General features: G+C 28.7%; 6 protein-coding genes across 6 annotated transcripts; 4 read left to right on the top strand and 2 right to left on the bottom strand.

Annotated features, from left to right (window-relative positions):
- Positions 1-601: 601 nt before the first annotated feature.
- Positions 602-1,634, bottom strand: LOC123305592 (protein Dr1). The gene is made up of 2 exons (XM_044887363.1): positions 1,314-1,634; positions 602-1,052 (listed from the first exon to the last, which is right to left on the bottom strand). The coding sequence occupies exons 1-2, from the start codon at positions 1,561-1,563 to the stop codon at positions 772-774; spliced, it is 531 nt and encodes a 176-aa protein (XP_044743298.1). The 5' UTR covers positions 1,564-1,634; the 3' UTR covers positions 602-771.
- A 413-nt stretch (positions 1,635-2,047) lies between these two features.
- On the top strand, positions 2,048-3,324 carry LOC123305447 (SPRY domain-containing SOCS box protein 3). The gene has a single exon (XM_044887161.1). It carries the CDS (start codon positions 2,067-2,069, stop codon positions 2,829-2,831), a length of 765 nt encoding a protein of 254 aa, XP_044743096.1. The 5' UTR covers positions 2,048-2,066; the 3' UTR covers positions 2,832-3,324.
- Positions 3,325-4,793: 1,469 nt separating this feature from the next.
- On the top strand, positions 4,794-5,512 carry LOC123305715. Its single transcript, XM_044887509.1, has one exon. It carries the CDS (start codon positions 4,824-4,826, stop codon positions 5,427-5,429), a length of 606 nt encoding a protein of 201 aa, XP_044743444.1. The 5' UTR covers positions 4,794-4,823; the 3' UTR covers positions 5,430-5,512.
- A 358-nt stretch (positions 5,513-5,870) lies between these two features.
- Positions 5,871-7,069, top strand: LOC123305390. Its single transcript, XM_044887092.1, has one exon. The coding sequence runs from the start codon at positions 6,407-6,409 to the stop codon at positions 6,977-6,979; it is 573 nt and encodes a 190-aa protein (XP_044743027.1). The 5' UTR covers positions 5,871-6,406; the 3' UTR covers positions 6,980-7,069.
- A 1,807-nt stretch (positions 7,070-8,876) lies between these two features.
- Positions 8,877-10,978, bottom strand: LOC123302984 (eukaryotic translation initiation factor 3 subunit H). The gene is made up of 2 exons (XM_044886082.1): positions 10,838-10,978; positions 8,877-9,914 (listed from the first exon to the last, which is right to left on the bottom strand). Exons 1-2 carry the CDS (start codon positions 10,904-10,906, stop codon positions 8,979-8,981), a joined length of 1,005 nt encoding a protein of 334 aa, XP_044742017.1. The 5' UTR covers positions 10,907-10,978; the 3' UTR covers positions 8,877-8,978.
- Positions 10,979-12,841: 1,863 nt separating this feature from the next.
- On the top strand, positions 12,842-14,099 carry LOC123305330 (PITH domain-containing protein GA19395). The gene is made up of 4 exons (XM_044887015.1): positions 12,842-13,189; positions 13,251-13,372; positions 13,436-13,540; positions 13,788-14,099. The coding sequence occupies exons 1-4, from the start codon at positions 13,013-13,015 to the stop codon at positions 13,996-13,998; spliced, it is 615 nt and encodes a 204-aa protein (XP_044742950.1). The 5' UTR covers positions 12,842-13,012; the 3' UTR covers positions 13,999-14,099.
- Positions 14,100-15,629: the final 1,530 nt, after the last annotated feature.

Here is a 15,629-nt window from a genome sequence, read left to right as displayed (position 1 = left end):
AATTTACTGGAATTTTTATTTATTTGAAGACTTAATTAAACCTTCTAAATAAATCCTATATAATGTAGGTCAAACACTTGAGTGAAAGACTACGTATTTTTAAGCTTTTGCTACAATAATCCTATCCCAATATGTAAAAAATAATAATGTTTCAAGAAGCTTCGTAAACAATATGCTAAACTTTGGTTCTATTCGATCGTTTGATGCTTAAAATATTGAACCGAATTTATGGTTTGTTCACTGAAACCTAGACGTTATGAAACTGATAATAATGTGATTGAGTATAAAATCCTTCAGCTCCTTGCAGCCGAGTAGATATCTACATGTCAAAGAGTGAATAAAGTCGTATATCATAAAAAATGATTAGAATTTATGATTACTAAAATTGTATTATTTGGGATAGAGAATTTTCATAGAAATATGGAAAATAAACTTTTATTCGAATAATTTATATCATAAGATACAAAATAAAATCACAATAATTTAACATACAAAAGAAAAGGTTTAATACTTCACAGTTTTCATACAAAAAAATACAATAATTGAATAATTCATCCCGAAATGATAATTTAAAAAGAAACAAATACAAAAAATCGTGCAAGGTCACTTTTTAAAACAATGCATATCGATTAGTTAGTTTTATTAGCATCAATGTTGGAAAAATTATTACGGCCATAAAAGTTATTTTTAGCATGAAATAGACGCAAAGATCTGTCGTTTACAATACCATTCATATTTTTATGTAAATTATAATAATAAATATTTTTAAAACTATGAATAGTCTTCATCATCGTTTGAGGAAGGTAATGACGACGCTTGTGCTTGCTGAGCTGCAGCCTGTAACTGTTGCCATTGTTGTTGTTCAGCCCAAGCCTGTTGTTCTCGTGCCTTAGCAAATAACTCTTGTTGTTGTCTCAATAATTCTTCTTCAGGTATTCCTAAGTTTTCTAATCGTGTACTTTGTCGTCTACGCTTAGCAGCAACAGCTTTACAATCTCTTAATACCGCTTCAGCTTCTGTTTGGTAATCTCCAAAACCTAACCGTTCTAGAGCTGAAATAAGTTAATTAGTTCTCAATTTTTGTTCTAGTTATGCAGGTCCACATAAAGCAATACGAATTTAAATAGGTTGAACTACACCAAGAGCAATACTAAAACTAGAAAATGTGTTTTAATAAAGCGCCTGAGTATTTTAACATCCATTAATTTCATTACAGCTATTACGTTACTCAAAATCAGGGTAATTTTCTAACGATTCATTTGCTAAAAATTCGTAAATCTTTATAATGACCTCTCTATTCACTTAACATATACCTTGTAGGACATGTTCGGCGTTAATTGTTTTCTTATTATGTTGATTACAAATATCATTTGCTTCGGAGCTTAATAAATGTATGAACTCAGTACAACAATTCAAAATTAATTCACGAGCTTCATTTGCAACTCGAACTGTAGGTACAAGTTCTTTTATCATTTTATTAATACTAGCTCGGGGTAAAGTAAGTTCATCATCTTCGGTCGTACCTAAACCAGCTCCACTAACACCCGTTGATGAGTTACTCATATCGAAAATTCTTTAGAAATTACTTCTTTTGAAAACATAACCTTTAATGTAAAAACTGAAAACATTATCTGACAAATGTCAAACTTAGCGACAGTGACATCGCTTAAAAAAAAAAAATTCCTAAACAAATCTATTTTTAAAAGCTTATTAAAGCAAATTTAATTTAATTTGAATTTACTATAAATATTAAAGGTAAAAATATAATAGTATTTGATTTCAAACAAATTTTATTATAATTTTTAATTAATATTTAAAATGGAAATGAAAATTATTAGTGGCGGGAAAGATTTAAAAACAACCCTAAATTTAAAAAAGGGGTTGTCTCTAAATGTGCATAATCTACAATCTTGTATATTATTGATTTCTTGAAACACATTTAAAATGTATTTAAATGAGTCTGTATCTATTGAAAAATGCGATATTTTAACTGTGTTACTTGTTTAATTTAAGGAATTATTTTTTTAATGATAAATTAATAAAATGACGTAAAATAAGCAACAACAATGTTTGACGAAAATTACGCATACAGAATAAGCTGCGATCCAAAACCTTTAAAAGGTGGTTGTGATGACCAGTGGACATGGAATCGCCGTGAACGAAGTCCAGAAGCTCGTTTATATGGTCCTGGATTACGTATTGCACATTTCCATCCAACATGGAGTAGTGGAACAGCTGGGGTAAGAGGTACCAAAGTATTAAATAACGGTCGATATTACTGGGAGTTGAAAGTATCGCAACGTGTGTTTGGAACCAGTATGATGTTTGGTATCGGTACAAGAAAAGCACGGTTACATGCCGATTCATTTGTAAATTTATTAGGGGAAGATAAACATAGTTGGGGTTTGTCACATAAAGGGTTGCTGTGGCATGGAGGACGATGGAAACATTTTATAAAACCGTTCAAAGAAAATCGTGCAACGCTGATTGGAATATTATTTGATGGAGTTGAAGGTACTTTAACGTATTATAAAGATGGTAAATGTTTGGGCGTTGCATTCAAAGATTTGCATGAAGTGCGGGAACCATTATTTCCAATGATATGTTCTACAGCGGCGAAAACTGAAATGACTCTGTGTTGTATGCGTCGTGATTTTGTGAATTTGCAAGATAGATGTCGAGCGGAAATTATTAAACGCATAAATAATAAACAGGATATAGATAAATTATATTTACCTATGCCTTTAAAACATTATTTGGAAGAGGCAATTTTAGAGAAGGCGCAGCCTTTTCTACCTGTGAATACTAATTGTGTTTTACATTCTGTGTAATTTATTTTACTTATTTCTAGTTGTAATTTTAATTATATTTTTCGGCACAGTGATTAACAACATAGTGCTAGGAGTAGAAAAGGTTTCTTGGAGGCGTTACAATTAACAAACAAATATTCTAACAGAAAAGTCCTTTTCTTAAATTGCCTAAGACATCACACTGTGTTGTTTAATCACTGTTTTCATGAAGACATCTTACAAAATTGATTTTTGGCGTCGATCAAACGTTCAATTACACATAAACACAGTTACAAATACCATAGGCGCCATTATTTTCAACAGTTTCAACTTTACAGCTAAAAATAGTGAAAGAACAAGTTCAAAAGTATTACTTTTCAGCCAATTTATCGGCTGGAACCATACAATTTTACTGTTAATAATAATCGATATTGACTATGTAATTTTCTGATATGCCGCACATTGTTATAAGTGACCGTTTTATCCGTTAATTTAGCACCCCTACGTATTTTTAAGAAAAAATAAATAATCTATATATGGTGTGCATAATTACAAAGCTCTGCACTTTTTAAAAAAACGGAACTGGTTTTGTGTTGGGTAAGCATGACCGGACCATTTTAATAACTAATTTATGTTATACGTAACGATATTCGATTAAGACTGTCTGAAAATAATGAAGCCTATGGACACCTCTGTACAAAAGGATCTTAATATTCCAAAAAAAATTAGCTTCAAATATTCGTTATTTTAAATAATGAATCCTTCCACAAATCGAAAACTTTATTCTAGTCAAAAGAGCTGTTCGCAGTCAAACATATTTTTGAATAAAAATCTTATCTTGAAATTTAATTTCTATAACAAAACTAGAGAATTTTTTATAATCGGCAATCACGGTTAAACAATATAGATAATTACAGAGAAAAGAGGAGTCTTCACCGATTTTTAAGAATACACAGTTCTCGAATAAAAAAATGTGCTATATTAGTTTGGACAGAATTGATTCTATTTAATCATCGATAATCATAGTGATATAATAGACATACAGATGCAATATAACTGAGAATGAATTATACCGGCTTAAAAATTTAATATGAATCAATACGTCGATTGATTCAAGGATACAAAAGTCGTATTGAATGCGAATTTTGTATCCGTTTTTTTATTTAAAAGTATTGAAACGAATTCACAACAAAGGTTAGTATAGGCAGTGGCGGTCGTAGGTTGTGTTAACTCCAAAATGCTAATAATGATCGTTACAATGAAATATCGGGACTGTTAAACTTGAAAGTAATGTACTGTATTGTAACTGTACATTACTGTTAAGTAATGTATTGACAAACTATAAAGAATAGAACCATTAAAGAAAATGAGCTTGAAACCAAAACTATGTTTTTGAATTCGGTTCAATTCATTCTCGGTTCTCGGGTGGCTGACGATTTAATCATTCTCATTAATACAGAAAGGTAAAGGGCTCTAATTTAATAATACTCACATTGAATCGTAATTTTTAAAAATCGGAGAAGACTACCATGTTTTATAAACAATATTCTCAAATTCATAATAGTCATTGTTTTGAATTCAAACATATATTATCTCACTTTTTTATGAAGGTCGTGAAAATCAAAGAAGGTGTAAATTTCAGTTTTATTGCAAAAAAGAAGTGATTTCGAAACTCGTACTTAATTAAATAAAAAGTCCTCATTGTTTTTTGTATTTTTGTGCAATAAATATCATTCGTAAACATTATCTTCCCAAAATTTTTATGTTAGTAGAATTTTAATATGGGCTATAAAATTGGTATAATAATATATTTTTTATTTAAATAAAATTGTCGCCTAGTATGAATGAATGCCTAACTTTTTTGTGTGTTTTAATCTAGCATAGTGCTAAACATAATTGCAAATATTTGCAGATATTGCATTTCTGAAAAAAACCCGTTAAGATATATTTATTTTTGTAATTAGCGAATATTTATATAAATTTATATGCACTAGATTCAATTGTCTTAATCAACCAAAGAGTCATTGTTTCTTGATGTTAAGAATAATGAACACGAATATTTTAATTTGTGTTTTATTTTTAGTATTGTTAGTAAATTGCCAAAATTTATCGCGACAAAAACGTTTTCTAATATATCCAACTGGAACTGCAATGGGCCTATTTCTTGCTGTAGCCGTGCCTATCGATTTACCAAGAAAAAATGTTTTTGTTGCGTACAATTTCGAAGCAAATTATTTATTACCCACGAATGAAACAATCGAAGAAGGTGTAAATTTGTTTACTGTTGAACAACAACCATCCGAAGAAGCTCGATCGAATGTGGAACGATTTAATCGAACTATTGCATATAAAATATTAGAACGAAAAATTCAAACTCATGGATATCCAGGACGAGAATGCTTGTTGCGTACAATTTGTGAGCTGTCAGCTTCTACACTTGAACATAATGGAGTTTTGGGTGAGTTGCTTCATGTCATTTTTTCACCATCTACATCAGAAGATGAAAAGTTACCTCAAGAATATAATCAGGCGGAAATTGATGGTAAAACACATGGAATTTGTAAAAAGTACAATAGTTTGTGTGAAATTAGTTTCATGGATTTGGTTACGTGGGTTGATAATTTGACATATAAAAATTGAAAAAATAAATCAAATAATCATTGCATCACTTTGTTTGCATTTCTTATAAAAATACAGGGTGTGTCATAACAAATATTTTTAACTTCCCAAAATAACACCTATCAAAAGCTTGGAATTATCTTTTTAGACTATTTGCTTACTTTCTAACTTACAATACCATCTAAGTTACAATGCAATTACCATCGATAGATTAGATCGTTTTTCTAGATCGTCTCTAAATCTAGACAAATTTAATTAAAGTTCGGATCGTTAAAACGGAAAGCATTTGAGAGGTTGTTTTTAACAATTTTTTTAATTCAAGCAGTAATTGTCAGAAATTTTCACAAAAGTAACTGTTCATTGATGTATTTGTTCTGAGTTAAAAAAAGAATTCATCGTACACTTGTATATTGTAGAAACAGTAGTGAGTGAGTGGTATACAGTAAAAATAAAAATTGTACCTTGTTTCACTACAAGTTTATATATTCTTACCGCGCATATAATCTAAAATTTGTTTACAATAATGTAGCTAGACAACAGCCTTAAAATAATTGTTGGAATTAAAATTAATTTGTGTAAAGCACATAGACATAGAGCGCATTTGATTTTTTTTTATGACTATGCTTCAGACTTACATGACTTTTTTCTCCACTATTTTAAAATGATATGCCATTTACTTAACAATAATGTGTTTATAAGCATCTCAAAATAATGCATTAAAAAGAAATCTTATACATATAGGTTCTAGATTTTCTTATTAGGGTCTGTAATGTAATAAATCTTGATTTATTAAAAAAAAAATTTTGTTTATTTTTGTATATGATGGTCTTGTGAAGATATGGTAACACTACAAATATTTTTAAATCATTACCAAAATGTTTTATTTACTTTTAAAATTAACATATTGAGCCTAATAACATAACAGTTTGAACTTATTTAAGAAAAGTAATTAATTTTTTTAAAATTATCGTGTTAGCGTTTTTAGTACAGTTCACAAAATGAAAAATTCAAACTTTATAATTTTATTGCTAATAACTTTTTCCACAAGTAAAATTGAAAGTTTCGTAAGAGAAAAACGTTATGTAGAATTTCCAAAAGGTGGTGCAATGGGGTTATTTCTTGCTGTGTCCGTGCCTGTTGGATCGGCAAGAAATAATGTATTTATGGCATATAACTTTGAAGCTAGCTATAATTTACCATATAATGAAACTATTGAAGGAGACGGCCTAAATTGGCAAACTGTTGATGCAACCGAAGCACGATCAAAAATTGGTTTTAATCGTACAATAGCATACAAGTTATTGGAATCTAAAATGGAAAATCATGGTTATCCTGGGCAAGCTTGTTTGTTACGTACAATTTGTGAATTATCCGCTTCCTCAATTGAGCATAACGGTGTTTTGGGAGAAATACTTAAAGTAGTTTTTGAACCTTCAACGTCCGAAGATGAACAATTACCTAAAATATATAATGAAGCAGAAAATGATGGTAAAACTTATGGCATTTGTACTAAATATCATTCCAAATGTGGAATTAGTGTCTTAGATATGGTTTCATGGATGGGTATATAGCATTATTTTTACGTATTACCCTCAAAACAGAAAATTCAAGAGGGCTAAATTGTTTTAGAAATGTAATATCAATTTTTTTTAAAAGTAATTTATAAAAAAATTCTACCAATATCAAACATTTTTATAAGGGCCTAAAATCGATAATCATAATGACTCGAATGAATTTTGTAAAAGCACAATATATTTTTTTATGTTTGTGATAAATATTTGCTGTTGTATAATATGTTTTTGTGATAAAAAAATATAAAATTAAGAATTTTAGCATTTGTAAAATTTTTCAGTGCAATTTTGGAAAATGAGGCTAATAACACAGAAAAGTATTTTTCGTACTCAGTATTTTTAGTACAATAATTTTTAAATTAATATATAATTCGATCAAAATTTTTATAAAGAATAAAATTATTCATCAAGTAATATTTAATTTCTTCTTATTTTATATGGGTGTCATTATCTTAAGTAAAAAGAATGAACGTACCTTTAATTAAATAGGAAATATTCCATTTTATACTCACACAGAAATATAATGGTACAGAAAATAAGAGTATAACATAGAATATTACCTTTTAAAAGATGCGCATTTTTATCCTAAGAAGGCCGTATGGTATCGTAAGGTTGGGTTTAAGAGGATAAGTTCAACGATGAATCTATTAACAATATGATTTCATCAAAAAAAGAATATGAATTTTAAATCTACTATTGAAAATGGTCGATCTTCTTACTGCCTTCGATGAAAGATATTATTTTAAGTGACATATGCTGGAAACGTTAAAAATAAGTTTTATCGAGAAAAATGATTCCAAATTTTAAAAATGAAAATTGTTCCTTTTGAAAAAGTTTAGGCAAAAAGTGACTGCAAAATTTTATCTAAAAATGGTTTTTCGTACTTATTGTGCGAAATTTAGGAACTTTTCCAAAAAAATTTTTAAAGCAAGTTTTTTTTTATTTTTATTTAGAGTTTTTTCTATCTTCTACTTCTTTCAAAAATTGAAAACGAGAAATTGATCCATTTTCTTCGATTAAACTCATTTTTCGAGGTTCCCACATATGTCAAGTTAAACAAACATTCTTTACAACTTTCAAATTGTAAACAAATGTATATGATAATAGTAATTCATGATGTCATAAGTTATTAAATTAACTTTAAAATTTAAAAATACACAATTTGACGTTATGCGTAACTATTGCTCGGATATTATTTAAGGACAATTATAATTACTTTCATAATCTTTTTCTAAGTGTTTCATAAAAAAACCATTTCGCATCAATTTACCAATACAGTGCAACCTTAATATAACGAACCTCAATATAACGATTTCCTCGATTTAACGAATTTTTCGTAATCCCCTTGAATTGTCCATAAGAGTCAATATAAAATATACCTCTACATTACGAATATTCTTTGCGTACAACCTCTATATAACGAATTTTCAACTATCAAGAAATAGTATAAATACATAGCAAATACATATACATATGTAGTAATTTGATAAAAATGTGTTATCATTTATTAGTATAAGTACGTAATACATATTGAGGTGAATAAAACTATTCTTTTACCTCTTTATAACGAATTTTAGACCAATCTAACCTCAACATAACGAACCTCAGTTCAACGAATTACTTGATATAACGAATATTTACTGGTTCCCTTCAGATTCGTTATATCGAGGTTGCACTGTATTATTCTTTTAAGTTAATCTGAAGCATATCACAGCGAATAGCTGCATTTAAATAACTTTAATATCCTGGTTAACAAAAATTAATCAACGGATGTGTCGTAATGTTAATGATAATGTTGATTTTATTTTAATTAAAATTTTCTTGATGAATAAAAAAATTTTGGCAATTTAATTTAAATAAACAAAAAAAAAAAAGTAATTTGGAATAAGAATACAAATTTTTTCGAAAGTTATCTTTGTTATTTATTGATTATAAATTTTTCACTTACACTTCAATTTACAGATCGATCAAAGTATAAATTAAACAAATTCTGTAAAAATTATGTGCTTTTAGCCTCTTTAGCTGTTTGAAGTGCTTGAGTAATGTAAAGTTTAGCCAAAGATTGTGAACAAAATTGAGAAATATGCCGACTGTACGTATCAATTTGACCAGCTACAATCATTGGATTCAATCTTGGTGGAACTGGTTGTGGGCGGAATAGTTTATTAATATCTTCTTCCGGTAGTGGCGGTTCGTCTTTAGCTGCTCTAGCTGCATTTTCTTGAGCACGTTTTTGGAGATAACGATGTTTATCTTGTTGCTGACGATTAACTAATTGTTGATAACGATTGAATTTAATTGCTTCTTGATTTAATTCGTCAACGCGATCCATTAAACATCTTAATTGACCTTCTAATACTGATGCAGTTCCCAAATCCAAGAAATTCGTTCCATCTTCTTCTGGTACCATTTCAGATAGTTCTGACATCATTATATTAGTCAATGCAGAATTTCTAATAACAATTGGCACTTCAATGAATAAATTTTCATACCCAATTTTTAATTTTAACAAAGCTTCTGGAGTAAATTCACCCTCCTTGTACATTTCAATGGCTTGTGGAGTTAATCGATACGCTTTAAGAGTCAAGAAACCACGAGCTGATTTTTGTGTATCATAAATAACCACAACAGATTCTTCTATTGAGGTCTGATAATGGTACTGGGATTCTAAAAGTGGAAGACTTAAGAAATTACCCACATCTGCACTTTGATACCACCCAACATGGAAATGATCAACATTCACGCGACGTAATCGACGCATCATGGCTAATTGGTATTCTTCTTCATCCATTGTCTCGTCATTATGTTTAGGGAATGGAAAACAATTTGTAATTTCTAAACGATTATCAACAACTAAGCCGAGAAGAGCACCTTGTGCGATATCCATGTTGCTTGATGATTCTTCATGGCAATGTTTTACCATTTTCATTACAGCCTGAAATAAGTGATTCAATTTTTTATTATAAATACTTTAAGATAAAAGTGACTAATAATTATTTTGAAAGGAAGAACATTACCAAGATAAAATATTATTTAAAAAAATTTATCTTTTAATAATTTAGGTACTAAGGTATTTTAAACTCAAAATAATACATTAAAACAAGGAATAGTTATTAAGATTTTTGCGTTTTCATTAGAATCACTTTTTAATAATTTTAAAAGAAGGAAATCAAAAAATGTAAATTTTGTTTCATAAAATTCATTTGCTAAAAACCATGTCTTCAGATTGCAGAAATTTAATTTCCAAATTAACCGACATTAAGGGATTCCAAGATATCAAAATCATCTCTTTGGAGACCAATTACGCCGAAAACGTGATTCTGAAATTATTTTTGTAACATTTTTTTATTTTTTAGGCAGTTCTGTAATCGTAAAATCAGCAGAAGGTATACGGTATACAAGCTGTAAAAATCAACACTGAGTATACGCCAATATTATTCTATGGTAGTTATACGCTAACTTGTCATAAAATCACAAGGTATACGCAGTACACCTTCCGTTAGAAAACTGTCTTAGGTCAAAATCGCCTAAGCTACTGATTTCCATCAAAATTTGAGTTTAAAAAATTTGGCAATCTTTCTTAATATTTTTTATCTTTATTTCAACAGATAAAATTAAATAACAGCGTATATTTCAAGAGTTATAAACAGTTAGTACCCACAGTCCTTGGTTTATAAATTTCATGAAGTGGACAATTTTAAAGTAGTTTTTATTAGAATTCGTCGTGATACACAAAATTTTTAATACTTCTAGTTTTATCGATACGTCCCTGGTTGCGCCCAAAATTGAGGTTAGTTGCATTCCGATTGAGGAAAGTAATCAAAAGTTAATCATTTGGAGTATATTTTAAGAACTTACTAATCCATCACATTGAACGTATGCAATTGTAGAATCCGCATCACGAATTTTTCGAGCCGCCAAATCCATATTGTAACAATTTAACAAACACGTTGAGTTAAAACACCTTTCAAAACTACACTTTGAAAGGCTAGCTTCATGTCGATTTGTATGTCAAACTCACGGACGTATATATAGATGGACAAGTAATATAAGTAGGCGTTTTATACAAAAATGCAAACTGTATGTAAGTCGCCACGATGTACCTTTCAAGGTCAAATTTAGATATGTTTGGATTTTATTAGGTGGTAACATAAGAATTTTAAGTTGGTATTATGAATTTATTATTATCTGATTGGTTCATAGTTTGTACTGGTTTGTACAGTTTATCTAATACCTTGTTTGTTTACGGATATCCTAACCAAATAGCTGTTGACGCTTTTAATATTTTTAATATTAATTGACGCTTTTATTATTGACGCTTTTAATATTTTTTTTTATTTTTTAATATTATACTTTTAATATTTTTTAATACTTTTTAGTGTATAGTACATACAATTTCAAATGTAAATAATATATATTTAAAACTTCCCACATTAAAATCATACAATATGATTGGATTTCAAGACAGCCAATGAAATTTAGTCACAACATGTCAGCTTACATGCGGTGTGCATTTTTTATAATGGTATTACTTGTCCATATATATACGTCCGTGGTCAAACTACAATTTATTTTCTTCTAACTTCACAACACTCATGTAAAATGTGTATGGTACAGTAAAACCATGTATAGTTCTACCACAGCAGATCTCGTACAAGAATTCCTGAATCAATAATAACAAATTGATTATTCAAAAAAATAATAATGTTGTAAAAAGTACTATTCATTTAAAAAACTATGAATTTTAATTTTGTAAAAAATATTGTTCTGTTGCTTTAATATTAATCGTAGATGTCGAATTATTATTTCTGATATGAAAGTGTGATATTTTTTTCACGTGCTGTCATTTTTATCGTATAAATGACTATATGTATTGATTTTCATAGAATTCTTTTTGTGCCGATTTTCTATTTGAGTCTGGCTGTTGTGCTTTTCGATACTGGATTTTTAGCCAGAGCTCTGAAACTTGGCATTTAGTGTTTAAAATGGCCCAATTTTTTCCCATGGAAATGGCTATATAAGCCAAGTTTTTTTTTTTTTTAATGTCCACCAAGTTTAAGTAATGGACAAAATTGGCGATCTAAATGTACATATTTTGAGTCGAATGAATAAAAACATATCACGCGATTCGACCATTGGTTAAGTGTCCCTTTCACTTTTCGAAAAAAGTGAACATTTACTGAAAAGCGGATCGTCTGGCCAAATTACGGATTAGGTTGAGCAAGGATGTGGTTTTATTCGACTTGTCATGCTCAAAACATAAGACGATACTTGACGATGACGATATTTTGGTCGTCAATTTTACGTTTATAATTTCTATCGTTTAAGTTAGTTTAGGAATAGGTATTTTGAGAAAAAGAACCGAAATATTTATTTCATAGAAAAAAATTTGATCTCATCGAATGAAATTTCATTTTATACTTCAAAAAAACTATGTATAAAGTTTCATAGCTGCTCCCAAAAATGCAGCGTAAAGTTGCTTTTCGATGTGAATTGATAACAATAGCACTATTATATTTAATGGTAGATATCGGGAATCGAAAGAAACTACACGATTTCTTAAGTCTTCCGATTAAATCTGAAGAGGTGGCAACCCTATTTATAACTGTGAAATTTGTAGAAACAAAATACTATGAGTGTAAAAAGACCAAGTTTTTTAAGTTTTTGCATTTTAGTAAAATTATTAAAGGCAGTGAAGACGAAGTTTAGCTGTAAAACTACAATATAAATAAGAAGTTTTGATGGTTGCGTCGTATTAAATAAAATGAAACTAGAAAATAATTGGTTTCTTTATTATTTTATATAAAACTCATCAACTTGAATTCTGATATCCTACTAATATAGTACTATCATAATCATAGTCATTTATTTCCACCAATATTTTAAGAAAATATGAATATCGGTTAAAGATTCATGACGTATTGATTGTATTAAAAAAAGGACTATACAATTTTGTTTGTCATTCAATTTGAAATACGATTTATAATTATATTAAATAAAATTGTAATTGAGATTTTGAGAATTTAAAGTAAAATGTCACATCATACTTGCGAAGGAGATCACGATCACGATGATAGCCCTGAATTGGGGATCAAGTATAGTTTATACCAAAAAATTGACAAAGAAAATGTCGAATGTTTAAATGAAGCAACTGAAGGCTCCGGTAAAAGTATTTTAAAAGCATGGGAAGATAGATTAGATTTTAACACGGTAAAAAATTTATATAGCTAAATTATTCTTATTAGAACCTAATTACCTTAATTATTTATAGTATGTCGAAAGTGATGTTGATCAAGAACTGTTATTTAACATACCATTTGCTGGTAATGTGAAATTAAAGGGAATTGTTATAATCGGTGGTGATTCTGAATGTCATCCAGCTAGCGTTAAAATGTAAGATCTTTCTTAATATTTTTTTAAATAAATAAGCTAGTTTTAGTTTGGAATTTATTTTAGATTTAAGAATAGACCACATATGACATTTGACGATGTTAATATTCAAAGCGATCAAGAATTTGAGTTACAAAAGGATGTTGATGGGTCCATTGAGTATCCTACAAAGTAAGTTATCTAATTAAGAATTGGCCTAGTATACAAAAGATTAGGGAAGACTTTTAAAAGAAAGTTTAAAATAATTCTTTCATTAGAAGCTTTGATTTATTCGTATCATTTTAATAATTTGTTTTTAAATGACACTATAATCAATAATTCGCGAATTTATAAGGGTGGATAGATTGTTTTTTAATTGTTTTAGTCTCAATTAAAGTCCTGGGTAAATAACATTTCAATAATAATTTTATTTTCAAAGGATCGTAACATTTTCATCAGTTTATCATTTAACTTTATACTTTCCAAATAATTTTGGTTCGGAGACAACACGCATTTATTACATCGGTTTAAGAGGTGATTTTTTCAAGCAACATCAGCAAGGCGTTGTTATTGCTACATATGAAGCACGAGCAAATATTTCAGATCATAAAAATCCAATTGAAGACCAAATACAATATCATATTCATTAAATTTATTGTAATTGTTAAGTGCCAGGATTTAATTAATTTATTAAAAAAGTGAATTTTTAATGTTCATTTTGTTAAGTTATACCGTAAATAATTCTACTAAACTTGTGATTTGTATTTTTGAAATAATTTTTTGTAAATAGAATTATTTAATAAAAAATTGCTGTTGCAATTCTAAAGTATTTCTGACAAATTTATTATAAGTAATCGAAAAATTTATATTTTTTTAAAACCGAATAAAAATATCAATATCTGTCAAGAAGGAATATATGAAACTAAGGAGTCAAATAACTATTTTCTCGGTTTTTGGGCCATGTAAGATGAATGAAGACGTTTATTATAATGATCTTGATTACCAGAGTATTAAAAAAAGTTGCAGAATTATGGAAAATAGTCACAAAAAATATATACACAATAAAACAATTTTAAAAAGTTATAGAAAAATTGCCATAAAAAGTATACTACAAAAGACCAAAAAAGAAAATAAAGTGTAAAATAATAAATGAGAGTGTCAATAACAGAAAATTATCACATAACTCATAATTAAAAACAATTTTGATAAGTCACTCACAAATGGGGAAGGATGGTTCAGATGGCGTCATCCGATATCGGTGAGTTTGCTCACTCTCTACTCCATTATATGTTCAATGTAAATTTTATGTGAGCACCGGATCGTGTACGGTACAATCAACAATGCCGTGGTATGATTATGTTTTTTTAGATTACTCCTAAAGATTTCGATCTTTGCTATTCTCTATTGTGTATTATGCATCCAACGAGACCCTATAGCCCTTCGAGGTTAACTCAGCAGCAAGTTGGTTATAGTTATCGAGCTTTTACCACCGAGCAATCATTAGAGTATCCAGGATACCTTTAAATGAAATGCATGTTGATGATTTTTACTAGATTTATCCAGAACCACTATATCAGGGCGAAATGTACTGTGTACAACGGACACATAATCTTTGATATACTTACCTACCCGGATTGATATATTTTATTTTTAGTTAAAAATTTAACTAGCTTTACAATACATTGTGATCAAGTCAATAAAGAGCCAATATTTGTTTACCGTTGCGTCAGTTTAATTGCGACAAGTACTCTTATCGCAATTAAACCATAGTTATTTAGAATTTACAGAAAAAAAATAAAACAATAGACAGTACTAATTGTCTACGATTCATAATTAGAAGAGTCCCGAATCGATAATTTTATTTTAACTTTTTTAGTTATCAACAGAATTATTCAAAATTTCTACAAAAAAATTTTTTAAAAGTTTAATTCTCTGATAATCGTTATCATGTATATATTAGGGTCAAAAACTTTCGGGTGATCTAGAAAATAAATTCAATGTAAATCGGATAAAAAGATCAAACTGCGTTATAATAAAGCGTTAGAACAAAGTTCAGAGGTTTTAGTTTTTAGATTTATCGAACTGTTTACTAAAGTTGAACTTATGGTTATTTTTTTTTGCTAGAGAAATAATCTGGCTTTGATGTGATTTCGTGCTTATCAATTCATACTTAATTGCAGGTTTTCAAAACACAAACATTCACTGCTGCAATATCCCTTATCCTAAATTCACTATAACAAAAACGGAACGTGTTTAAATTTTGTTTTATTAAATAACTGAA

This window comes from Chrysoperla carnea, chromosome 1 (genome assembly GCF_905475395.1).
Source record: "Chrysoperla carnea chromosome 1, inChrCarn1.1, whole genome shotgun sequence".
In the NCBI taxonomy this organism is placed as follows: Eukaryota; Metazoa; Arthropoda; class Insecta; order Neuroptera; family Chrysopidae; genus Chrysoperla; species Chrysoperla carnea.
The sequence above is the reverse complement of the archived record's forward strand: the minus strand, read 5'-3'. Positions and strand labels throughout refer to the sequence as shown.